The sequence below is a fragment of the Leucoraja erinacea genome, chromosome 28 (genome assembly GCF_028641065.1).
Source record: "Leucoraja erinacea ecotype New England chromosome 28, Leri_hhj_1, whole genome shotgun sequence".
Taxonomy (NCBI): Eukaryota; Metazoa; Chordata; class Chondrichthyes; order Rajiformes; family Rajidae; genus Leucoraja; species Leucoraja erinaceus.
Genome location: NC_073404.1, coordinates 11,260,473 through 11,287,191, shown reverse-complemented (window position 1 = coordinate 11,287,191; position 26,719 = coordinate 11,260,473). Strand labels below are relative to the sequence as shown.

The 26,719-nt window shown below is 45.0% G+C and overlaps 1 protein-coding gene across 1 annotated transcript in view; it reads left to right on the top strand.

Annotated features, from left to right (window-relative positions):
- The window catches only part of bcas3 (BCAS3 microtubule associated cell migration factor), a gene marked incomplete at its 5' end in the record, with an annotated part of 612,428 nt that overhangs the window by 559,403 nt on the left and 26,306 nt on the right, over nucleotides 1-26,719 (top strand). The window contains one exon of the mRNA XM_055657406.1: nucleotides 14,722-14,889. Coding sequence (XP_055513381.1) covers nucleotides 14,722-14,889 — 168 coding nt within the window. The remainder of the gene's footprint in view (nucleotides 1-14,721; nucleotides 14,890-26,719) is intronic.

Below are 26,719 nucleotides of genomic sequence, written 5' to 3'. Positions count from 1 at the left end.
AAGACCCGCATTCAATCTCGACCTCCAGTGATGTCTCTGTGGAGTTTACATGTTCTCCCTGTGATCTCTTGGGTTCTCCCGGGTGCTCCGGTCTCCTCTCCCATCTTAAAGGCGCGTTGGTTGGTAGGTTAGGAGACAGCTATGCATTGATCCTGGTGTCCAAGCAGTAAATGTGTACAGTTTATGGATGTTGATGAAAATATAGGGAGAATATAATGGGATTAGTGTAAAAATGTGTGCTTGACGGTCAGTGCAGACCCAGTGGGCCAAAGGGCCTGTTTCCTTGCAGTATGTCTCTATAACTGTGTGTATTGTGCGTAGATAGAATTGAGCTCAGATGTAATAAAGGATTTGTCCGGGTTGCCCCTATCCCAAACCCCAATGCCTTGCCTGACAGATAGACACCTGATACTAGACATTGGAAGTTTTTCAGAAGGAACTGCAGATGCTGGAAAAATCGAAAGTGAAGTTGTTCTGTTCACAAGCTTACCCTTCACAAATCACTTTACACAGTGTCCAATTTATACATTGTATGATCCCAGAAACAGCTTGGTGGTGAATATAAGGGTAATCTGTTTATAGTGCTGGTTCAGAAAGCCATATCAGCGAGGGCAACAGGGCAAGCAGCACCTCTGACAATGCAATACGCTTTCACTAGTGAACTGAAAATCATGTTATCGTCTTAAACAACTCAATTGGATCATCTTTAATCTACACTGGAAAGAATACAGTCCTAGTCTGTACCATGAAGTCTAGTAAACCACAAACAAATTACCTCTGTATTTCTCTCATCAAACCGTTAATGTTGCCATCTCACTCTTAGCTATTAAAAACCTTTTTTCTTTAATTGTGTCCTCAGTTTTTCGTCCCGCCCCCCCCCGCGACCATCTGCTCACCATCTGCTGTTTACTCTTCTTTACATAAAACAGGTTTGATAATCTCCTGTACTTGATGCCACGGATTGCCGTGTCGTTAGGACATCAAACTTGGACTCTTTCGGGGTTTTCTTTTGATGGTGGCACTGAGGTCAACTGGCGCTCGGGGTTTTGCCGAGTCAGACAGAGGCTGCTGAAAATAATCAACGGCTCCCTCTATAGTTAGAAACGTAAACAGGCCATGCAGACCACGATTCATTGCTGAGTTAGATATCTTATCTGAGGTGGTGATTGTGCTGGCTGAGGTTAAAATGTATTTCAGTAACCCTTAAGACAAGGGAAAACAGCCAGTCCCCTTGCTCATGATCACTAACTCCTCATGCAAAGTGTGTGCTTAGAAGTAAGATTGTTGGATGACAACGGATATCTCCTTAGTTAAATAACTTGAACAAAACACAAAGTGCTGGAGGTAATTAGCTGGTCGGGCAGCATCTGTGGAGTGAATGGACAGGTGATGTTTTGACCCATCTTCAGACCCAGAGTGTGATGAAGAGTCCTGATCCAAAATGTCGCCTGTCCATTCCCTCCACAGTTGCTGCCCGACCCACCGAGTTCCTCCAGCACTTTATGATTTTCTCAAGATTCCAGCAATTGCAGTTCCCTGCATTTCTGATTAAATAGCTTGCATGGTACTGTCGATCAGTTGTAGAATCATAGGAGATTGAGCAGGCCCTTCGACCCACTGAATCCGAGCCGATCATTTATACTAATCCTACACTAATCCGATTTCTGTTCCTTCACATTCCCATCAAATATCCCTTCCACCCATTTGCATGACTCTCCCACTCACCTACAAACTCAGGGCAATTTTCAGCAACCAATTAACCTACTAACCCAAATGTCTTAACGGTGTGGGAGAAAGCCGTAGCACCCAGGGGAAACATAGAAAATCGCAGGGAAAATATGCAAGCTTCCCACAGACAGCACTGGAGGTCAGGATTGAACCCAGGTTGCTGGATCTATGCTGTAAATGCTTCTAGATGCTCACAGCTTGATGTGTGCTTGGCTTCAGTGGAGCCACAACCCAGCAAGAAGTCAGTAACTTCAGACGAGTAGGGGGGGGGGGGGGGAAAGTCGACTTTTGCCAACCAGTATTCTTAAAACCATTGACAGTCCTGACAGTTTGTGATTGAATTTCTTTTAAGGGGCTTGTGCATGTGTGAATGTGTGTGAAATATCGAAAGGGGTGTCCATGAGTCGTCGCCACTTCATATATCATCTGATCGTGGTGATTAAAACAGTATTGGTAAACTTGTAAAAAGAGTGCGTTAGTGGTGAGTAATGAGGTGCCTCGGTTGTTCTGCTGATGGTTTAAGGTTGTAACGTTTTCAGCTACCACCTCAGGAGGTCAGAGTTCGCGTATTATCCTGGCCCGAAGTGACTGTCAAGAATTCACCAGTGAAATATAAGGGTCAAAAGTCACCTTGATCACCGAGGTGCTTGGCAGCGGAGCACAAAGCAAGTTGAGAACAAAACCCTCATGTTCTTAAAGTGGTATTCTCACCTGAATGAGGACTACTATATTTCAATCTTTTGCCAAAGCTTTGTCAAAGAATACTCTTAAATCCGCACAACTTCTGGAGTCTGTTATTTTGTTCTTTCTTCAAAGCACAATGTAAAGCAACTTGACTGGACGCAGCACCAAAGTGCCAGGTGCGATCCAAGACTTGCACCGGTTTTGCTGATGTCAGCAAGGCTAGAGGTAGCACCGGCGCCCCTTAGCTTCAAGGCCCTTGAACTTAGGGAGTGGTTGCAACCTAGGGTTAGTTATCCTGCTCGGTGTCCACTCAGTCCCCCGCGGACTGTGTGGGCATTGTGTGCGATGGTGACCCAGCTACGTTGCACCCCTTCTCAGGGTTGATAGCCTGTTGCGTGGGCTATCTAGCTTCACACACAATGACTGCTCTCTCAGCTGAGCTACAGGTGCATGCCCCCAAACTGCCCCCCAGAGGGGGGGGTGGAGGGGGTTGCGGGGCAGGATTCTCCCAAGAGGATTGAAGAGGAAAAACGATGAAGAGAGCCTCTCACTATTTCTCTTCTCGTTGCAAACATCCTGATTGTGTCCCCAGGGATATGAGCTGTTTGTGCAGATTAACTTTCCCAGTTCCCTTCTCAATTTTGTCAATTCCCTTTTGCTGGAACCCATAAGTAAATGCTTCCTTCAGTCGGTATACGTGTGTGTGTGTGTGTGTTCAATGCAGGAGTTGAGCAGAGAGGTTTTTTTTTGCTTTTGTTGAATATAGGGACTGATTAACAGCCTCTTCATCTCAACTCTGGGCCTAAACCCACGGTGGATTAGATTACAGCCGAGAGTAAGGAAATGTATCTGTGATAAATTATTTTCAGTGATGTTGTCAATAATTTCCGCAGCGGTCGGCTTCTAATTCTCCTCATATTACAGCCCTCCAAGGTTCAGATGTGCTCCTTTGAGTCAGACAGTATCAGATACTGTTTTCATCAAAAAAAATCCAATTTTTCCTTCTCGACCGGACAACCAGTGACAGGGCTGCTAACCTGCTCTGACAGCAGACCATGTGAGATTATAGATGAAGAGATCAGACGCTCAGATTTTGAAACCAAAGAAAAAATAATTTAATCAAGCCAGGGTTAGAGACAAGTGTCTATTTGTAGTGAATTTATAGAGAAGCAGCAAGGAATCAGCAATCAGCACCAGGGTTCTGTGAATTATTCTCAATACAAATAATACAATTTAAAAAATATATAAAAATTAATATATATTTTATTTATGGAGCTCCTCCCAATGGATTATTCAGGAAATACACCTCCCATTATCTCATTAAACCATTCAAACCAGGTAGGTTGTGGTCCATGCACCCTCTGGCTGACCTAGTGCTGTGTAGGTCATATATCAGCTCCCACCAGGTCCCAATTAAACGACGGTTTCTGTGGTGGAGCCTACATTGTCTCCGAGAAGTATCTCCATGATCAAAATCTTCACCCTTGTGACTATCTATGCTTTGCATCTTCATTCACACCCGTACACATCAACAATCATCTCCGCCACCTCTCTTTAGTAGCACCTCCACCCTACCTACCTCCCAGTTCACACCTCCCTGCTTAGTGACTCCAGCCCTGTGCTATTCTGCTGATGGTTTGTGCTAGATAGTATATCATTTTTCCCTGAGTGTCCCAAGACCATGGAATGTAATTGCAACCACTCAAGGTCAGACTCCCAGATAGATAAAAATATTGGCCTGCTTGGCAACACGGTGACAAAACATGGCAGACCCAGATCTGCTTTTGGAGTAATAAGCTTAGGGAAGTTTGACCTAAAAAGACCGATTCCAGTCTGTGCATTGAATTTCCAAACACAGTGTCTTGATCTGATTGTGTTTTAGGTGAGATTAAATTGGTTAAAATCCTTAACTGTTCTAAATCCCACAGAGTGATTCCACATTAATCTCTTTTCCTTCCAAATGCAATAGTGGCAGGTTTAGACTGATTTGCCATCTAGATGAACACAGACAAGGACAGTATTCCACTGTGTCGATACTTGGATAAGGGAACCTTGTTCGCTGGTCAGTCGACCGGCAACCGGGATTCAGTTAGTTGCCATGTCTCTCCCCCTATGGGTCAGAAGCTTGTGATTTAGCGCATAATCCAGGCTGAAACTCTCAGCCTGGTGCGGAGGAACTTCTGCATTGGCACACAAGTAGATAGAATGGTAAAGAAGGCATATGGTATGCTCGCCTTCAGTGATCGGGGCATTGAGAATAAGAGTCAAGAAGTCTTGTTGCAGCTTTATAGGACTTTGGTTAGGATGCCTTTGGAGTATTGCGTACAGTTCTGATCTGCCCATTACAGGAAGGATGTCGAGGCTTTGGAGAGGGTGCAGAAGAGGTTGACCAGAATACTGCCTTGATTAGAGAGCAGACAGAGTGGGAAGAAAAGGGGGAAATCGGGGATGGGAGATGAGGGGATAATGGAGGGGAAAGGAACAAGGTGACCGGGAGGGGTTGGAGTTGGTGGGAGAAATGGGGGCGCACCAGGGTGCGGGTGGGGGGCATGGGGTGTAACTTGAAGTTGAGCATGGGGATAAATTTAAGTAAGTGAGTGGATCTTTTATCAGCTAATTCAGAAGTGGGGAAATGTGTAAGGCACTGCCCAGAGGCAGTACAGCGCAAGTTATTTGTTTATCATTCTGTACAACTCTTAAGTTCCACTGCGGCTGGCCCAGTCACCTCACACGACATGGGTAACACACTTAGCCAGATAATCCCTTGGTTTCTCTGGAAGATTTATGTCGCCAGAAAGGGTCAGTGTTGTTAGACACCGCTACTCGAGGTGTGAACTTTAGTGCTGACCTTGCTGTGATTGTGCCAATCCCTCCAGCCACTGGCTTATCCAGAGAGCTGTAAAGAAAGTTTCCTGCCCCCACACTTGACAAGGGCGGTCCTTTGTCTGCCACTGATAGTCTTGTAAGCAGTGTGTCTGTAAAATGTAGTTTATTGTTAGTTAATCTGTTGACAGAGCAGGCAGCTTTTTTCAGTGAATTCCAACCTGAGGGCCATGGCTAATTGAACAAATTAGCACAGCAGGGGCTGGATGGGAGTGGGATCAGGCACGTTTGCAGCAGCAACATTGCATCGCAGATCACTGGAACCTTTCACCGATTTCTCCAGCCTTGGACTTCCATTCTCAATCTCTCTGACTAACATCTCCAAGATATTTCTTAAAATCCCCCTCTGTGGTTAATCATGTACACATCTACCAGCATAATGTAGATTGGTGTCAAATGTTAGCTTAATAATGTTGCTGCAAAACAGTTGTAACATTCGACCATGAATTTCTGGCCCCATCCTCCATTAACCAAGGGTAGCACAGTGTCGCAGTGGATCTGTAGAGATGCTGCCATACAGCGCCAGAGACCTGGGTTTGATCCTAACTAAGCGTGCTGTCTATACAAAGTTTGTGCGTTCTCCTTGTAACCATGTTGGTTTTCTTCAGATACTTTCCACGCTCTAAAGGCATAGAAATTTGTAGGTTAAATGACTTTGGCAAAACTGTACCTTTTTCCCAGTGGGCGCCGACTTGGTGGGCTGAAGTTCCTGTTTCCTTGTTGTATTTCTCTCTCTAACGTCTAAACCATGCTTCAAGTTCATTGTGATCATGAAATAGACAATGGTCACAAGCCACTTTTATTTGCGGAGTGAAATGTAAAGGCAAAGAGATGGATGCGGGTGGAAGGGGGGAGAGGGGAGAGAAAGACGGGGATAAGAAAGGAATAGGCGACTCAGGGATAGGAGATGAGCGTATAAAGGGGAAAGAAGCATGATGACGTGGGAGAGATGTGTTGCGCCAGTAGGAGGATGCGGTGGGCGGAGGGGAATGAGAAGGGAGTGTGGCATAGATTCATTCCTCCGCTGTTTTCCTTAACTTACACCCCTTTGTCTCCATTTCATCTCAATACTGTCATTTACTCCAGCCATCTGCCAGTCATCCAGTGATTCCAGCACCTTCAGTTTCTTGTGTCTCAGTGTGACCACGTAATTGAGGTGTTTTGGGAAGTATTTATTGGACTTAAATCATAAATAAAAACTATTTGTTTGACTGCCTCAAGGGTGCCTCTCTTTTTGGTCATTGTTTTCAGTAAAATACTGGATGGAAAATCCTATATTTCACAGTTTTATGGAATCCTTTATGGATAAATAACTACAGTGGATTACTAACTTGAAGTGTTGGACTTAGTCACTCTTGGTGTGTCCTGTAACACTGCTTTTTAGGTGTGTGGTTGTGAGTGTCTGCACCAGGACTGGGAAACTATCAGGTTCGATACTTGGGCTGACACCTGAGTCCAGTGAAGCCGTCAGCCGAGGTCAAAATTAGCCTTAACTTTTATAGATGAAGAAGATAAAACCAAGTTCCCACCTTGTCACTGAAAGGAGCATATGCATAGATGTGAAAAACAAAATTAGACTTGTTTGTGACACCTCCCTTAATTGGATATCTTGTTTGTGTCTAAGTTTGCACATCGGGAATGACTGGATTACTTATTGAAAGCCGCTCAGTGCCCATAGAAACTGTAGTTCAACTGGAATTGACACATAATGACCCCTTTTATGGTGAGATTCAGCCCACGGAATCCATAACCCAGCATGAATGCATTCAGTCCCTTGTACACACATGCTGTGCATGTTGCAATGACAATGCCCCTGCTGCCCATGCCCAATGACAGCTAATGCATGTGTAGTCCATCTTAAAATGGTAGTTATTGACCACGGGTGCTGAATATGCCCTTGGACATAGTGCCTTGAAGATTTAGATACGGGCAAGTTAGGCCGAAGAGCCTGTTTCTGTGCTGTATAACTCTATGACTATTTAGACTCTTTGGGACGTGTACCCCCCAATGTATACTTTCAGAAAAAAACTGGCCGAATATAGATCGTTTATCTTTGAGTGACATCTTTTCTGACCACCTTGGGTAGGTGTGTGTTCTGGTTCCGGCCTACTACTGTGTCATTAGTGCCTAGTGTTGTGGACCTATTTGGGCAGGGTGATAGATTTATGTCTGGGTTCGGATCTGAAGCTTGCTGCAATTGCTTTTCTGGAAGCCTGCCCTCTCAACTCCCTGATCACAGGTTTGTAAAGCAAACTTCAGACTTTGACTGTTTGCTTTGGCAGACCCTGAACTGCTGCGATGATCTGTAAAGTGGATTTTATATTTGGATATTTTAGTTGGCAGTGGTTAAAAGCCACGCTGCTGATTACAGGCCCAGATGTCACTGCACACATCGCTGTTCGGCGTTAACCCAACTTTAAAGTTTTCATTTTAATTAGCAAATCGCATAATCTCTACTGTCTTACTATTACTTTCCCCCATCCCCCTAACTGGTCTGATCACTTTCGTCGAACTAGCACTGTCCCTGTGTCTCGACAGTTTTCATGAGAAAGTTGCCTCATTGAGAAGTTTGTTTTCTAAAGGAAGTTTATCACTCGGGTTGTCTTGGCTGCTGACACCAGATTCTTCACTTCCTGTAATAAGAAGGTTATGCAGATGAAGTGGATACAAAGGGGATTGAGACCACGTACACAGTACTAATGTTTCACCTTGCCGGCCTTCCTTGCCTGCCTGCCTGCAGCAGTCTGTATTAGTTCACATTATTAAAAATGAATAACTCGGTGGATGCAAATTAATAATCCAATGTCTGTCCGTCACCTTTCACATCAAGGCAGGTGGTACTGGAACAAATAATTCCACCTGGTGCTCACTCTGTGCCATCGTCCCCTGGTTTGTCTCTCCAACCTCTGCTGTATTGTAGGAGCTTTTGTTTCAGAATGTCTATCTGACTGAAAACTCATGGGCATTGACAATGCAAGACCCAGTCGTTTGTGCTGTAAAACTTGTAACATGATTACTGAAGAGTCCACTGTGAGCTCCTTGAAATCCCAAATGGGTTAGAGTGGACGAGAAGAAAGAATCTGTGGCCCGTCCATTAAAACTTTCATTCATGCTACGATTTTTTTAAATGGTAAACATGTATCACAGTGGATAGTGAGACAAGCTGGCTGATATGCTTCCTGCTAGTTTTAGTGTTTTGGTTTAGAGATATCGCGCGGAGTCAGGCCCTTCGCCCCCCCAAACCCACGCCGACCAGCGAGTTCCGCATACTTACACTTACACTATCCTATACACACCAGCAACAATTTACAATTTTACCAAAGCCAATTAACCTACAAACCTGTATGTTTTTGGAGTGTGGGATGAAACCGGAGCACCCGGAGAAAGCCCACGCAGGTCACAGGGAGAACGTGCAAACTCTGTATAGACAGCACGCGTGGTCAGGATCGAACCCAGGTCTTTGGCGTTGTAAGGCAGCAGCTCTACCGCAGCGCCACCATGCCGCCCCTGCTGGGATTTCCAATTCCAGAAAGTGGGACCAACCTGCTCAAAAAATGCAAGGGAAAGACTGTTTGTTAATAAAAAAGACCTTGCACCATCTCAGGACATCCCTAAGCTCCTCACAAATATCAAAATAATCATGAAGCGGTCACTGCAGTTATGTGAGGAATGCAGAATGTAATTAGTGCACAAACAAAATCTCACAAACAACACCAGATTATGAACTATTGACTCTAATAGTGAAGGCCAAATGATTGGCCAGGAATACAGGGACACCTCTCTGGATAATGCCGTGAGATCTTTTTGGTTAACTTGTAATGGACAGACAGTGTCTCCACCTTGAAAAACAAAGTCTCTGGCAGTACAGCATTCCTAAAGCTCCACTTTAGAAATCAGACCAAGTTTTGTCCTCTAATCTCGAAAAGACTTGAACCCCTAGACCTCCTGAATCAGAATGCCACTGATGGAGCCAAAGCTACTGAGCAATTCCATACTGAGACTCCATAGTCTGACAGACTCAACACAGTGACCCAGTTTGCTGAACTACAGTCTCACAGCTCCAGTGACCTATGTCCCATCCTGATCTCCGATGCTCTCTTTGTGGAGTTTGCACATTCTCCCGGTGACTGCATGGCTTGCCCCTGGGTACTATGTAGTGGAATCAAGAACGAGAGGCCATAGGTTTAAGGTGAGAGGGGAAAGATTGAAAAACAACAGGACTATTTTTTCACTCTATGATACTGGTGCTCGCAGGTTGTTGAACCCTGCGGTCGGGTGCCTCGGACATGTGACTCTGGGTAGGGGTTGAGTTTCGCGCGCTTTCTGGGCGATGCCCCTTCAGTGGCTCTGGACCACCGTTGCGGCTGGATCTGTTTATTGGTTGTGGTGAGATACTTCGTCAGTTTACTTGTTTTGTTAATAAACTCGTTTGAACAATCGACTCTCGTCTCATCCGCCAAACTATCAGATTTGTAAGTCATGATATCCCATGCACAAGGCCACGCTGATTATTCCTAATCAGTCCATGCCTATCCAAATAGTGGCAGATCCTGACCCTAGTAATCCCCTCCAACAACTTGCCCACTATTGACATCAGGCCAAAGGGCCTGTTTCCACACAAAATCTCTCTATGACTTTAACTCCATACAGTAATTTATCATCTAGGTTTTCCAGAGAGGGCAGTAAGCTCACTGTATTAATGCCAGGACTCAGTTTAGAAACTGAAAGAGACATAGAAAGGTCTAAGGCCTTGGGCAGGGCCATGTCAGGTTTAATAATTTCTTCACTCTATCATCCCACCTGCAAGTATCGCCTGCCCCATTTAGACACCAATTGTCTGCTGTATAATACAACTGACAAGGGCAGGACCTTGCCCCTGAATTGAGAAGATACCTTCAGGCAGCCTGGCCATCCTTGCAGAAGCTGCTGGAAGGCCACATGCTGTTGTGCAGGAGGACTCACACTGTTCAAAGGGAAACCGAGACAGGATTAGTTTTCTTGAGAAAATACAGATCTCCAGTTGCAGGAGAAAGGGGGAGAACGGAAAAACAACTCTAGGTAAATTGACAGGCTTGAGTCGCAATGAATTATAAAGGACAAGTGTCTTAAGTTATTGAGAAATACATTTGTGCATTTCTGTTCTATAAATTTGTTGATTGCAGGTTTGCAGGTTAATTGGCTCTATAAATTGCTCCTCGTGTTTCGGGAGTGGATGTGAAAGTGCGATAACGTAGAACTTATTGAATGGTGGAGTAGACTAGTTGGCCTAATTCTGTTCCTATCACTTACTGTATGACCTTATGAACTAATGTGAAAAGGTGACTGATGGCCGGCATAGACTCGGTGGGCCGAGTTTCCATGCTGTATTTTTCAAATCCATCAGAGCACGTTTCATGCTAATTCTATCAGAGGATTCAAAGGAAAGTCTGTTAGGCAGGGAATTGACCGAAGGGATTGAGGGTAAATGCCTGTGCTGACACAGGTTTGATTTTAGAGGTGAGAGATTCCAGGCGTCCTGGTTGGCGAGCCAGCCATTTTAACAGTGTTAGTATTGTCTCATAAATCAAGCTAAAGAATGATTGGTATACTGGGATACACAGCTCTGTTCAATCATTTCCACGAGCTTTCATCATAAGACCTTTCGTTAACCTGGCACCCGCTCTGCTATTAGCTGTGTGGCACCTTCACCACACCATGATCCCTCTACTCACAGCCAACGAGGCTGGCAAGATCAGGATTCGACGAGGCTGGCAAGGCCAGGATTCACTGCCCTTGTGAAGATGGGGGTGAGTCACCTTCTTGATTTGCTGGAATCTATGTGGTGAAAATAATTCTACAGCAACATTGGTTCAGAAATTCCATGGGTTTGGCCCAGAATGAGGGAATGACAACATACTTTGGTCAGAGTGGTTTGTGACCATATGAGGGAAACGTGCAACTAATAGCATGCTAGCTGCCCTTGTCCTTTAAGCGTTGAAAGAACACTGGCAAATTGTATGGTGCTGAATATTTATAGCCCTGACTATCAGTTGAAGAACCTTTTGCCTCATCTCCAATATTTTTGTGAGATAAACAAAAGAAATTACAAGCAATCAGACAGTCCTGGAGAATTGACAACCCATGTTTGGACTCTGGCGGTGCTTTGTGCCCACTTAAAGTAAAGGTTGAAAAGGCTCAGAGATACCAGTGGTCTAATGTCAGAAGCTGAGTATCAACCTCGGCAGCAAGCAGAGACCCAGTGTAGGAGCTGTGTATCAATTGTGTGGCCAGCACAGGCCTACAGTTGGTGCACACCTGCTTCCACGCTGTATCCCTAAACTAAAATAAACTAAGCTCAAGGAACTAAGCACAGCCAGTGAGAGATCACTGTTGAAGAAAAGGATCCCAACTTTGTTAGCCCCTTAAACTGCCTCAGAATTGTTCATAGCATTTTACAGTTAATTAAATATATCTTGAAGTGTAGGCCCTGTTGTAGATGGGGTAGATGGAGAAACAAGACGGCATTTAAGAGGCTTTTAGATAGGCGTGTAGATATGCAGAGAGGGATATAGATCACATGCAGGCAGAGGAGATTGGTTTAACCTGGCATCATGTTCGGTGTAGACGTTGTGGGCCAAAGAACCTTTTCCTGTGCTGTACTAGGTTATATGTTCTATGTCTGTTTTTATAATTAGAGGGGGATTACACTGGCACTCTTTCCCCTTTTGCTCTCAACTCCACAGGGAGCCTCTGTTCCTCAATGGAATGTGAGAGGAAAGCAAGCCATTCAAAGTAATTCCTCACTGGTGAAACATCAGGTCATGTGGAGGTTGGAGTCTGAACCTGCAGTGACTCTGGCAGGTGGAGAGACAAGACAGAATAAAAATAGCACTAGGAAAATCTCATTAAAGTGTGGGCCTGAAATCAATTGAATGTCCAAGTGCTCACTGGATATGTGCACTTGTATGCATGTGCACTTTGTGTGTGATTCTGTCAAGATGTATGGGCAGGCAGAGAAAGCCAGTGAGAAAGTGTCTGAGTTTGTCCCTCATCCCTGTGTGCACCTCTTTTTCTGCGAGTATTCTTGGCGCTTGTGTTTTGTGCATAATAGGCAATGGCAACAGTGTTACGCAGAGCAGCCTCTGCTTTGAACCTGGGGCTCAGGGTCTGCATGCACTACCTTTCTGGCAACTGGGACCGGTCTGTAATGGGCCAATTGGATAACAACTCAAGAGGCTTTGCGTTTAGGTCCCTGTTCAAAGATTTAACCAGAGAAACTCGGTAGGTCAATCCAGTGCTGAGGGAGCACTACTTTTTTTTTGTTAAGTCATGAAAGGTGTAATCCAGAAAGGGAGTGGAGATGTGATAGCTATAGGTGGAAGTTTCTGTCAGCAGCTTAGGGGAAAATCTGCTTCCATTGCCCCATTTCTCTGGTGCTAACACACACTTCTCTGTGCCTGAGATCAGAGTTAGGTTCCCACCGTTCACCGTTGAATATGAAACACCATCACTTTCGCCCAAGGAAATCACAGTTGCTTGCTCCCCACAGCCTTGCAATACAAACTTTTACTTGAAGTTAGATATGATTGGGTGATTTACGAGACATTTAGAAGATACATTGGGGTAATGAAAGGGGCTTTTAAAATATATGATAGAGACATTTAAGAGGCTTTTAGAAGATACAATAGAGCCATTTAAGAGGCTTTAAATAGGCACATGGATATGCAAGGAATGGAGGGATATGGATCATATGCAGGCAGAGGAAGAGTTGTTTAACTTGACCATGCTTGGCACAGACAGCTGAGGAGCCCAGTTCCTGTGTTGCACTGCTCCATGTGCTATGTACTGGCATGTCGGCAGGTGGCCATGGAGGCCAGATCCCAATTTAGTTCCCTCTTCATCCTGTCATTAAAGCAGCATATCAAATCCGAACCACTTTGCCAACAGGTCACAGAGTCAGTGCCCTAAGGGTTCGCCCGTCATGTTGGCATCGTGCTCTTACGGGTCAGAGTCCTCGAGATGGGCTCACCCTCCTGCGGCACCCACACCCTCGTCCACCCCAGTCTGCCCTGACTCTCAGCATCTGTCAGTAGCCATCAGTGTGTTGTGAGACTGCACAGCCTCACTCAAGGGCTGTGACAGCCAAGAACTCTATCCTTAGAACACTGAGCACTTAATCATTTCCCAGCTTTATCGCTGCACACGCACGCTTCCTGCACAGGGCAAACAGTGCAGCTAGAAAAACTGGATCAATGCAGTCAGGAATAATCTCGCATGACAAACAGTTGACAGCTTTGTTCTCCAAGCCAAGAAGGTTAAGGAGAGAATTATTAGAAGTATTCAAATATCATGAAAGTTTTGATAGGATAAATAAGGAGATACTGTTTCTAATGGAAGGAGACTGGGGCAAAGAACGCAGATTTAGAGTTACTGGAACGAAGTAAAATAATTATGGTTCGTTGTGAATTAAATGATCTGGAACATGGCATTAGAAAGAGGGGTGTTAGCAGATTCAATTGTAACTGTCCAAAGAAAGTAAGTGAATAGGAAAATAACGCAGGACAATGCCAAGATGCAGGAGTCATCTTGTAATACAAGGATTACAGGATAGATCTTTCAAAAGGCTGGCACATGGCTTCCTGAGTTGCGTGATTATACGATGATTCATGGTATATGTAATCATCTACTAGTTCCTTACTCTTCTGCAACAAGAAGGCCGCTAGTTTGGTTGACTAATGCTCTGTTCATTCATTGATCACCGTTCTGACTGGGTAATTCTTGGGCACAATCACAGCCCAGTGTTGCCCTTTTCCCTCAGGTATGCAGAAGGAAGCATGTGAACGGGACACTGCACTTTACAAGGAGAGGAATTCCAATCAGAGTTCCTTCACTGCTGTCTGAACCTTGATGAAAATTGGAATTAACCTCCCAGGGAGGGGGGGGGGGGGGGGGGGGGGGGGGGGGGGGGGGGGGGGTTTATACGAAGGGTGAAACCCATCTGGGATTATAAATTGACCCCTTTGGAAGCGTCATGTTTGCCTGTCCACTCATGGCACCATACATTTAGATTCAGTGACTGTCCGAAGGGTAGATAAACTTGTGCCATAAACTCTAATATATGGTACGGAATTGAACAAGATCCCTCTAAATTGTTGTCCACCAGTAGTCCATCTCTATCAGCACGTCTACAGCACACCTAGGCATAGGTCACCCAACAACAGAGCGCTTTAGACACCAAACATGCAAAAGATTTGCCTCCAAAGTGTAGCGCACGTCTCTCATGCAATGTCCCATAGTATATTCATAAATGGGCCACTGAATAAAAACAAACAAGGTTGGGACGCCAGGATTGTGAAGGAGGGTGTCGGCCAACCGCTCTGCTGGAGCCTCAGTCACTGGAAGGAGGAGTGAGTGTAAATGACACCCCCGGGTCTTCTCTTGTTTCAGGGACGTTTGATCGTAGCGTGACACTACTGGAAGTATGTGGCAGTTGGCCAGAGAGCTTTGGAGTGCGACAAACGTCATCTATCGAAAACACAGACGAAGGTCTTCGTGAGCGTCTGGCAGACGCCATGTCTGAATCACCCTGCAGGGACATTGTGGGCTCTGGAACAGGTAAGGCAGGAGTCCATATGGTGCATAATCCTCACAAATAAACCTTGTAGAGAAACTGAGATAACAACTTGAAGAGACTCTCACCTGGACAACGGAATCATGACCACCTTACAATATAAAGCAATATCCTATCAATATCAATATCGGCAGGTTTCAGAAGAAGTCTTAAAATTGGCATATAAAAACTTAAATAGAAAATGGATTCCCATTCCCTTTATTAGTTTTCAAGACATCTTGACGAGCCACTGTGCAAAAAATCTATCCTTACATTTTCAAGGCACAGGCACTAAATTATCTGAGCTTTGAGCCATATCGGAGTTTACGATAACCTAACCAGACCAGACATCATCCCCATGACCCATTTTACTTTTCATTGGTCAACTTGCTAAACAGGTGCCAAAACTGATTAAAACATTTCATATTTACCTACAACACAGAAGGAGATCCTTCAGCCCATTTTTTGTGTTAACAATCCCATCAATCCCCTCCCTCCGATATTTCCCTGCAATCTATTGTCTCGCATATGTCCATTAACACCTTCCACTGATTTACCTACCATCCACCTGCATGTAAGTCAATTTACAGTGGCCATTTAACTGAACAGCCTGCACATCTGGATATGGCAAGGAACTGGGGCACTCTGAGAAAGCCCACAAGGAGTGCTTGTAAACTCTGCACAGACAGTATCCACAGTCAGAATTGAAGTGGGCCACTGGAGGTGCCGTATCACATGCACTCTGATTGTGTCTATTTCCCTCTGAGTGCTGTGGGCTGAAATTATGCCCTGATTGTGCAACTTGCATCCAGGGACACTCAGCTTCTTGTCCATTAGATCGCTTATAAAAGAGCCCAGTTGAGGTGTGCTATAGGTTGGAAACCAGCACACGTCAAATAGCCCGGCAGAGCCTGGTGAAATGCAGCAGAGAAATTTCCTCTGCTCTCAAGTAGTAACACGGTCACTTTGAGCTGATCTGGTTTGAGCACATCCAATGTACGCAATTTGATGTGTGGCCTGACCAGTATTTGCTTCAGGTTGTGCTGTGACAACCTCAAGACCTGAGACATTCACAGTTAGAATAAGTCCATATGACGCAGTTACTGGGTTGGGTGGTCCCAGTAGATGCCATTGGATTGGATCATCATTGAAGAGCAAACTTCACAGAAAATTCTCCAAAGCGGACCAATTACAGAAGTCTTTTCACCTTACCGTGCCTCAGCATGGAGGCTGTCACATTACTGACATTTCTTTATTCAGAGCAAAGCCGCTGTCAAAGCTTTGAGCAAAACATAAAATGGCGAAGAAACTCAGCAGGTCAGGGCAGCATCTGTGGATTTGGGTCGAGACTCTTCTTTCAGACTTCAGACCCTTCTTTGTGCTTTGCTCAAGATTCCAGCATCTGGTGTTCCTCGTGTTTCCATTAAACCGAGACTTTGATCCCACTCCCAATGGCCCTACTCTTGCCCTTCTGTCTGGGTGTGAAGTTAGCCACTTCGACCTTCTAGCTCAACCTTTCTGATGTTCTGCCTTACATCCCAAAGAAACCCAGCAGCCTTCAGTGGAACTCCTGGCACTGAGTATTCATACTTACTGGATCGAGTACATTTCTGACAGTCCAAGATTCATAGAGTGTGGAAACAGGCCCTTCAGCCCAACTTGTCCGCACCAACCCACAGTCAACACATGCTAAATATTGGAATTTTGTGTGGGGGAGCAGAGGATATGGAAGATGGGGGCAGGATGTAAAACCTGAGGCTGATTTGGCTCATTGGCTCACAGGTTGTTTACTGTTCCCAGTGAAGGAGGTATTCAGCCCATTAGATTCCTGACAAATAATACCTTCATGAAAAACACTCAAGAATGTGCTGACATGCTTGCAGTCTGACATCCATTAATCCATTTTTAGTGTAAGAACTGCAGAGATAGGTCGGGGCAGGCTGGCTGTATCTTATCATGCGACTCTCTGACCCTGTACAACATCCCTTCCCCCACAAACAGCATGGTCAGTGCAGGGCCACCTTATTTGACACATTCAGAACAGAAACCTTAGTGCAGCTTGATTTGTGGCTGGGGTCATGTGCAGGTGATATTCAGTTCCAATTAACATAGAACAGTACAGCACAGGAAAAGGCCTTTCAACCAACAATGTTGGTTTAAACTAATTAGTTAAACTAATCTACATGAGTTAAACTAATCTCTGCCTGCATGTGATCCATAACCCTCCATTCCCTACAAATTTGTGTTCCTATCTAAAAGCCTCTCAACCACCAACCCTAGTAGCACATTCCTGGCAACCACCACTATCTGTAAAACTTGCCGCACACATCTCCTTTAAACTCTCCTCCTTCTATCCTATTTATGCTTCTCATCATTTTATACACTTCCATCAAGTCTCTCCTCACCTTTTGGCATTCCAGAGAAAACAATCCAAGTTTGTCCAATCTTGCCTTATAGCCAATACCCTCGAACCCAGGCAGCATTCTGGTAAACCTCCCCAAAGCCTTTCCAAAGCCTCCACATCATTTCTTGTAATTACATTTATTCTGCCTCATGTTTACTTCTATGTGTCTTGCTCCATTGCCTTAGCCAGAATAGCTGTCGAGTCAACCAGTGAAGTTGTTAGCCGATTTCTCACCCTGCCCTTTTCGAAAAACTGTCATCAAACCCATGACTGGGCTCCCACTGCTGCGATTGTACCTGCAAACTGATATATAACCATATAACAATTACAGCACGGAAACAGGCCATCTCGACCCTTCTAGTCCGTGCCGAACACGTATTCTCCCCTAGTCCCATATACCTGCGCTCAGACCATAACCCTCCATTCCTTTCCCGTCCATAAAACTATCCAATTTATTTTTAAATGATAAAAACGAACCTGCCTCCACCACCTTCACTGGAAGCTCATTCCACACAGCCACCACTCTCTGAGTAAGGAAGTTCCCCCTCAAGTTACCCCTAAACTTCTGTCCCTTCATTCTCAAGTCATGTTCCCTTGTTTGAATCTTCCCTACTCTCAGTGGGAAAAGCTTATCCACGTCAACTCTGTCTATCCCTCTCATCATTTTAAAGACCTCTATCAAGTCCCCCCTTAACCTGCTGCGCTCCAAAGAATAAAGCCCTAACTTGTTCAACCTTTCTCTGTAACTTAGTTGCTGAAACCCAGGCAACATTCTAGTAAATCTCCTCTGTACTCTCTCTATTTTGTTGACATCCTTCCTATAATTAGGCAACCAAAATTGTACACCATACTCCAGAATTGGCCTCACCAATGCCTTGTACAATTTTAACATTACATCCCAACTTCTATACTCAATGCTCTGATATAAAAAGGCCAGCACACCAAAAGATTTCTTTACCACCCTATCTACATGAGATTCCACTTTCAGGGAACTGTGCACAGTTATTCCCAGATCCCACTGTTCACCTGCATTCTTCAATTCCCTACCATTTACCATGTACGTCCTATTTTGATTTGTCCTGCCAAGATGCAGCACCTCACACTTATCAGCATTAAACTCCATCTGCCATCTTTCAGCCCACTCTTCCAACTGGCATAAATCTCTCTGTAGACTTTGAAAATCTACTTCATTATCCACAACCCCACCTATCTTAGTATCATCTGCATACTTACTAATCCAATTTACCACACCATCATCCAGATCATTGATGTACATGACAAACAACAGTGGACCCAACACAGATCCCTGTGGCACCCCACTAGTCACTGGCCTCCAACCTGACAAACAACCATCCACCATTACTCTCTGGCATCTCCTATTCAGCCACTGTTGAATCCATCTTGCTACTCCACCATTAATACCCAACAATTGAACCTTCTTAATCAACCTTCCATGAGGAACCTTGTCAAAGGCCTTACTGAAGTCCATATATACAACATCAACTGCTTTACCCTCATCAATTTCCAGAGTAACCTCTTCAAATAATTCAAGAAGATTAGTCAAACATGACCTTCCAGGCACAAATCCATGTTGACTGTTCCTAATCAGACCCTGTTTATCCAGATGCTTATATATATTATCTCCAAGTATCCTTTCCATTAATTTGCCCACCACTGACGTCAAACTAACTGGTATATAATTGCTAGGTTTACTCTTAGACCCCTTTTTAAACAACGGAGCAACATGCGCAGTACGCCAATCCTCCGGCACTATTCCCGTTTCTAATGACATTTGAAATATTTCTGTCATAGCCCCTGCTATTTCTACACTAACTTCCCTCAATGTCCTAGGGAATATCCTGTCCGGACCTGGAGACTTATCCACTTTTATATTTCTCAAAAGCGTCAGTACTTCCTCTTCTTTGAATCTCATAGTTTCCATAGCTACTCTACTTGTTTCCCTTACCTCACATAATTCAATATCCTTCTCCTTGGTGAATACCGAAGAAAAGAAATTGTTCAATATCTCCCCCATCTCTTTTGGCTCTGCAGATAGCTGTCCACTCTGACTCTCTAATGGACCAATTTTATCCCTCGTTATCCTTTTGCTATTAATATAGCTGTAGAAACCCTTTGGATTTACTTTCACCTTACTTGCCAAAGCAACCTGATATCTTCTTTTAGCTTTTCTAATTTATTTCTTAAGATTCTTTTTACATTCTTTATACTCCTCAAGCACCTCATTTACTCCATGCTGCCTATAATTTTTGTAGATCTCTCTCTTTTTCCGAACCAAGTGTCCAATTTCCCTTGAAAACCATGGCTCTTTCCAGTTTTTACTATTTCCTTTCAACCGAACAGGGACATAAAGATTCTGTACTCTTAAAATTTCACATTTAAATGTCCTCCATTTCTCTTCCACATCTTTCCCATAAAACAAACTGTCCCAATTTACTCCTTTTAAATCCTTTTGCATCTCCTCAAAGTTAGTCTTTCTCCAATCAAAAATCTCAACCCCAGTTCTGACCCTCTCCAAAATTATATTGAAACTAATGGTATTGTGATCACTGGTCCCGAACTGTTCCCCAACGCATACCTCTGCCACCTGACCCGTCTCATTTCCTAACAGAAGGTCCAGCACCGCCCCTTCTCTAGTAGGTACTTCTATGTATTGCTGCAAAAAAACTATACTGCACACATTTTACAAACTCCAACCCATCCAGCCCATTTACAGAATGTGTTTCCCAGTCTATGTGTGGCAAATTGAAATCTCCCACAATCACTACCTTGTGCTTACTACTAATATCTGCAATCTCCTTACATATTTGCTCTTCCAATTCTCGCACCTCCACCTCTTGCCCCTCCAATTCTATCACACCTGAAGCAACGAAATCCTGGAATATTTAGTTTCCAATCACAGCCCTCCTGCAACCATGTTTCACTGATCGCCACAACATCATACTTCCAGGTGTCAATCCAGGCTCTAAGTTCATCCACCTTTCTTACAATGCTCCTAGCATTAAAATATACATATTTAAGAAACTCACCCTCTCTTATTCTCTGTTTATTGTCTTTATCTTCTCTCTCCCCCACATTTTGGGTCAGAGTGCTACTATTCTCTGCCTCCTGCCTCACACATTGACTGCTAGCTTTCCCAATTTGAGTCCCTCCCCCCAACCATACTAGTTTAAAGTCTCCCCAGTAGCCTTTGCAAATCTCCCCGCCAGGATATTGGTCCCCCTCGAGTTCAAGTGCAACCCGTCCTTTCTGTACAGGTCGCACATTCCCCAAAAGAGGTCCCAATGATCCAGAAACTTGAATCCATACCCACTGCACCAGTCCCTCATCCACTCATTTATCCTCCACCTCGCTCCATTCCTACTCTCACTGTCGCGTGGCACAGGCAGTAATCCTGAGATTGTTACCTTTGCAGTCCTTCTCCTTTACTATCTACCTAACTCCCTAAATTCTTCTTTCAGGACCTCTTCTCTTTTTTTACCTATGTCGTTGGTACCTATATGTACCACAACCTCAGGCTCCTCTCCCTCCCATTTCAGTATTTCTTGGACACGTTCAGACACATCCCTGACCCTGGCACCAGGGAGGCAAACTACCATCCGGGTCTCCTGTCTGCGTCCACAGAAATCGCCTATCCGACCCCCTGACTATAGAGTCCCCTATTACAATTGCCCTCCTCTTCTTTTCCTTACCCTTCTGAGCAACAGGACCGGTCTTTGTGCCAGAGGCCCGGCCGCTGTCGCTGCCCCCAGGTAGGCTGTCTCCCCCACCCTTACTCAAACATGAGTACTTATTTTCAAGGTGTACAGCCACCGGGGTACTCACCAATCCCTGCGTCTGCCCATTGCCCTTCCTAACTGTGACCCAGTTTTCTGTCTCCCGTGGTCTTGGAGTGACCACCTCCCTGTAACTCCTTTCTATGACCTCCTCGCTCTCCCTGAGCAGACAGAGGTCATCGAGTTGCTGTTCCAGGTTCCTAACACGGTCCCTTAGGAGCCCCATCTCGACGCACCTGGCGCAGATGTGGACGTCTGGAGGGCACTCAGACTCCATGACCTCCCACATCTGACATCCAGAACAGTAAACTGCCCTGGCCCTCATTCTCCCCCTTATCCTGGATACAATACAAAGCCTTACCCGGGATACAAGCCAATCAGCTGCTTCCTCTGGTCCTCTTCCACCAATCAGAGGCTTCCACCAGACTCCTTCTCTGGAAGTGAGATGGAACGTTGCAGATTTGGGTAACTCACAGCTCCAGGTAACTCCTCCTCGCACCAACGGCTCCCCGGGCCTCTGTAGAAGCAAGCCCCGCGCTGTTTTTATACTCACAGCTCCAGGTAACTCCTCCTTGCACCAACGGCTCCCCGGGCCTCAGAGCCAGAGATATAGACCCAGAGATTTCATCTGCTTCCAAATGCCCTGAACCTATTCTCTGTTGCTCATGTGTCCATAATCACATCGACAGACCCAATGATATGATAAGTGGCTCTCAGTCAGTAGTTTTAGAATTGGTGAGGAAAAGTGTTCAAAGTAACATCTCCATTGGGTTATTCTGCTGGTTGCTGATTGTGAGAGTGTGTTGGAACTTAGTCCTTGATGCCTGGAAGCTTCCTGGATAATCCTGGAACATCGTAAGTAGTAGTAACCCAACTGTAGGGAGAAGGGAGAAATAGCACATCGATTGACCACCTGCTGAATGGCCAGACATTGATACTTCAGGGACTCTCATCTCACCTTCCTCTTCTCCATTAGCCAGTGAGTACAGAAGGCTAGAATTCCACCTTGTGGCAACCAAGCCTAGCCTGTGTGTGAGTGCCAGCAAACAGGCTGTCCATGGAAGGAAGGTCAGAGCCAAGCCCTCAGTGTCTGGAGCAGCACTTCAAAGCCTTGTTTCCCTGTTGCCCTTCCGGTTCAAGTGTCTTATCTGCATTTCATGCTGGCTTCTGAGCCCTATGACTAGTGCTGGGTGGGAGTGAGTCATGGGGGAAGCTTAGAGGAATAAGGAAGAGGAAATATCAGCATCTCTGAAACTTCCAAAGAACAATAACAAATCAAGTTTATATAGTGCTTTTAACACATCAAATATTCAAAGGAATGTGATTTGAAGGTAGCCGGAAAGATGCCAGGACAGATGACCAGTAGCTTGGCCAAAGAGGTAGGTGAGTCTACACTCCACAACCAAGATTACTTCATCCGGCAAGCTGTTTATTTTCTCTTTTCCATTATCAGGTGTACCAGGGTACAGTGAGACACTTTTTTTTGCGTGCAGCTCAGCAACAATAAGCACAATCCCCCGGTTAATCCAGAATGTACAGAACATCATACTGAGACGCTATGCAAAAGGCGCCATTCAGGCACCATTTCACAGTCCCAGCTGCAGCCGGCCACAAAGTCCCATTGCAGCCGACGCATCCATCCCGGTGGTCTGGCGAACGGTTTGTCCCTCTCCTTCCACTTCTTCCCCAGGTGGGTGCCACGTGTGGCTCGCAGGGATTTCTTTACTCACGCATGGTACGATTTGCCTGGATAGCATGCGAAACACAGTATATCTCGGTACACGTGGGAATATAATAAACCAAACCAAAGCCAAACCATCACAGAGTTACACTTCACTCAGAACGCATCAACACACCAGGAGGATGAGCTCCATTTTTTGATTGTTGTACTGAGAGGATGAATGGAAGTAAAAGGCCCATAAACAAGATCCTGAAAAGTGTGGATCACTTTCTGTCTCCTGGGAGCCACCTCTCAGCAAAGACACAAATTAATGACAAAATCCACCACTGCCGACAGCGAACCAGCACATTCTGGCAGACGGAGTGACAGACCAAGACCTTGAACTTTAAGCCGAACTCTTGATCTCAGGGTGCAGCAATGATCACTGGTTTGGAGACATGGTGCCCAAAAATGCCACCAACACTGTCTCGAGAAAATATTCCAGATTTGTTGGCAGAATGGGCAAACCAATGTCAGTATCCTCTCCTAAACTGATATCCCAGGCATTGTGGCTTTGATCGTGCTCAATCAGCTCTGGCATACAGAGCACATTGTCAACATGCCCGACATTAGGCTTCTGGAACAAGTAGAGCACAAAGTACTGGAGGAACGCAGTGGGGTCAAGCAGCAATGGAGTCATGAAGTTTTGGGTTGAGGCTCTTCAGACTGATTGGAATTGGGAAGAAAGCTATAAAAAGCTTGACAAGTGATAGGTGCACTGGTGAGAGGGGTTTAATTGGCAGATGGGTGAAGTAAGTGACGAAGTCTAGAGGTGAAAAGGAGACAAAGGGGTGTCAGATGAGGAGAGGAGGAGTGAAATGTGAAGCCGGAGGTAAGGATGTGTATGCAAGGGGACAATGGGAAGGGAAAAGGGGGGAAATGGAAATGGGGGACTTGGGGATGGGAGATCAGTGCATGAAAGAGGTGGATGGAGCAGGAGAACTGATGTGGGGGGAGATGAGTGGTGGTATTCACCAATCACTTGCCAAAACTTATCCCACCCCCACCTCTCTATATCCACCCAGTTTGAAGAAGGGTCGCAAACTGAAACATCGCCTGTCCATTCCCACCACAGAAGCGTCCTGACCCGCTGAGTTCCTCCAGCACTTTGTGTTTTACTCACGATTCCATCGTCTGCAGTCTCTTGCGTCTCCATTTCACTGAAACAAGATCGCTTGGCCTTGTCATGAAAAGAGATTTCCAGGAGGAAAGAGGATATACATTCTCAAAATCTCCTTTTTAAAATATAACATCCTCATGCAGGGCCCAAGTATAAACAACGGAAGGGAGCAAACAGCACATCCATTGCCTAGTGGAATATCACCCACCACCACCTGTGGGAGAGTCTGTAATCCTGTATAGCACTCACTACCTATCTCAAAGCCCACAAAACCTGTTGCTGAATCAGCCTAAGAGGAGGAGAATAAAGGATGAGAGAAAAGTAAAGAGTTAGGGTGGCGCAAGGAGGGAATTCCAGGCCTTGCGAGCTGAAGCCACGGCATCCAGTGATGAGGTGCTGGAACTGAGAGATGTTCAAGAGGCTACAGAGGAGCAGAGAGTTCCCAGGGCCATAGAGCTGAGGGCAAACAAAATAGCCGAAGGTTCGATGTGTTTACCATTGCCGCGCTTGCGATGGAGAGGTTGAGCTGGGTATCAAGAGAGTGACACATAAACAAAGGGAAACTTTGACAGCTTAGTGTTTAACTCATTTAGGGACACTGCCTTGTTCCACTGCTTTTCCTAACAACAGGCTCTTTCATATTCCAGAGGGTGCAAGTCTGAGTCTGGACCGTGCAGCTCGGAGCAGAAAGGTCACAAGGCAGTAATGCAGTTAGCATTGACTGCCCCCTCTTGTAGTGCGTCTATTAGCCTGTAATTTGATTTGTAGCTATTCATTGGGAGTCCCTGCAGCAGTGTGGTATGGGCTGCCATATAATTGGTACTGTCTCTATTTTTACATCATTAGATTAGCCCCTGGTGCCTGGCCACTTGTTGTCTGTGCTGGGCCGACCATTTATGTGGTTTTAATGTAACATAAAATTCATTACTGACCACATTGAGCAATCCCACAGCACCAGCACCAAGACCATCCCCCACCATCTCCCTAGGCTACCCCTCTCGACCCCGCCCGCCATCTCTCTCCCACCACCTCAAGTTCTGCTTTGTGCAAGAACATTGTTTTAACACTTTGTGGAACGACAGTCAGGATAACATCATCAGCTGGACTAAAACAAAGAAGCAGCCATGGCAAAGATGCCTCAGGGCTATCTGCAAGTCAGGACAGAAGACCATGGTCCAAAATTATTGTTAGTACTTCCGTGTTTGCACAGAGGGCCCTGGGCACACGAGGTGATGTCAAACGTGCCTCATACTCATTTGACATTGCCAACAGGCCTCCTGCACATTCAAGCCACAGTGAAAACCAATGCACATTTTAACTGGGTATTAATATTTGTAATTAAAACTCTCATTCCTATGTTCAAATACCTCCATCATTTCTATATCCCCTCTCCTCTACAACCTCTGAAATAAATTAAATCCTCCAATCCTCATTATTAAATCACAGTGAAGAAGTTAGTTTGGCCATAGAGGGAATTCAACATTATGATTTTAAGACTTTAATGTCCTACTCATTGCATAACTTTCCTCTGTGGAGCTATGGAGTTAACAGTACTTTAACAAAAGAGATCTAGCATAAAGTAACTGCTTTACCTGAGTTTGTGAATTCTAACGAGCAGCTGTCCATTTGATAACAGGGTAGAATCTCCCTTTAATGAATACAGGTCAGGAAGCTCCTGCCACCGGGTGCTGAGATTCCAGGTTGCCAGTATTAAGTGGGTGCAAAGATATCCTAGGATTCACTTTGGCATATTTGGTTCCACTGAAGGCAAGGAAGTGAAGAACCACATAATGGTACCTGATATTATCGTGTGTGTTTCGCGCTGGTGACCAAACACTCATTTTTCTCAGCAGGTGTTTGTGACGGAAGATTCCCACAGGGGTGACTTGGGATTGGAAATCAATGATACTTCTATTCATATATGTTAAGTTGATCAGTCTTGGGCATAAAAGCCACACACAAAGAATTACAGAGGTTCTGTCCAGAAGTAAGAATACCTTGAATCATTGGCTCTGGGATTGGAGTCCTGAAAGTTAAAATAAAATCACAATAACATTGTGGAATATTTGAATGCGGCACTGTGGCACCTAATTGTTTAATTTACAACACATAAATAGAGCAGGAATAGGCCACTCGGCCCCTCAAAACTATCCCGCCAAGGCTGACTTGCTCCAGGCCTCAAATTCTCTTCTCTTCTGTGTCGGTTACACACACACACTCTCTTCAGCTTCTCCAGATACTTCTCCTCATTAATCTCGAGTTTGAGTCCCAGCACCAATATAGAACACACAAGAACACCGCCCCAGGTTGATGATATTCCGGGAGGTTTAAGAGCAGGATATTCTAACCAATGTTACCTTATTTATTTTTATAAAGGTTAGGTCTGCTGTGGCTGAGTTTACAAGCAATTGATAACTTACAAGTAAGGCTTTTTTTTATTATTCATTATTTGAGACATGAACATTTCAGCATTAACTGCCCATCCCTAATTGTCTTTGAGAAGATGGTAAGGGAGTCAGCTTCTTGAACTGCTGTAGACCTTCTGGTGCCAGGATTTAGAGCCAGCGACAATGAAGGGTTGGTGATACATTTGGAAACGTATTTGTTTGGTGTGCAATCTGGAGGGGAACCTGCAGTTGGCGGTGTTTCCTTGCGCTTACTTCCCTGTCCGTCTTGTTGGTAATGGTCTCGGGTGTGGAAGGTGTGGTTGAAGTCGTGAGTAATTTGAGTATTTTCGAGCTGGTCTGGCACTAGATACTGGAGGTTTGAATTAGAAAAAGCTTGGAATAATCAGCAG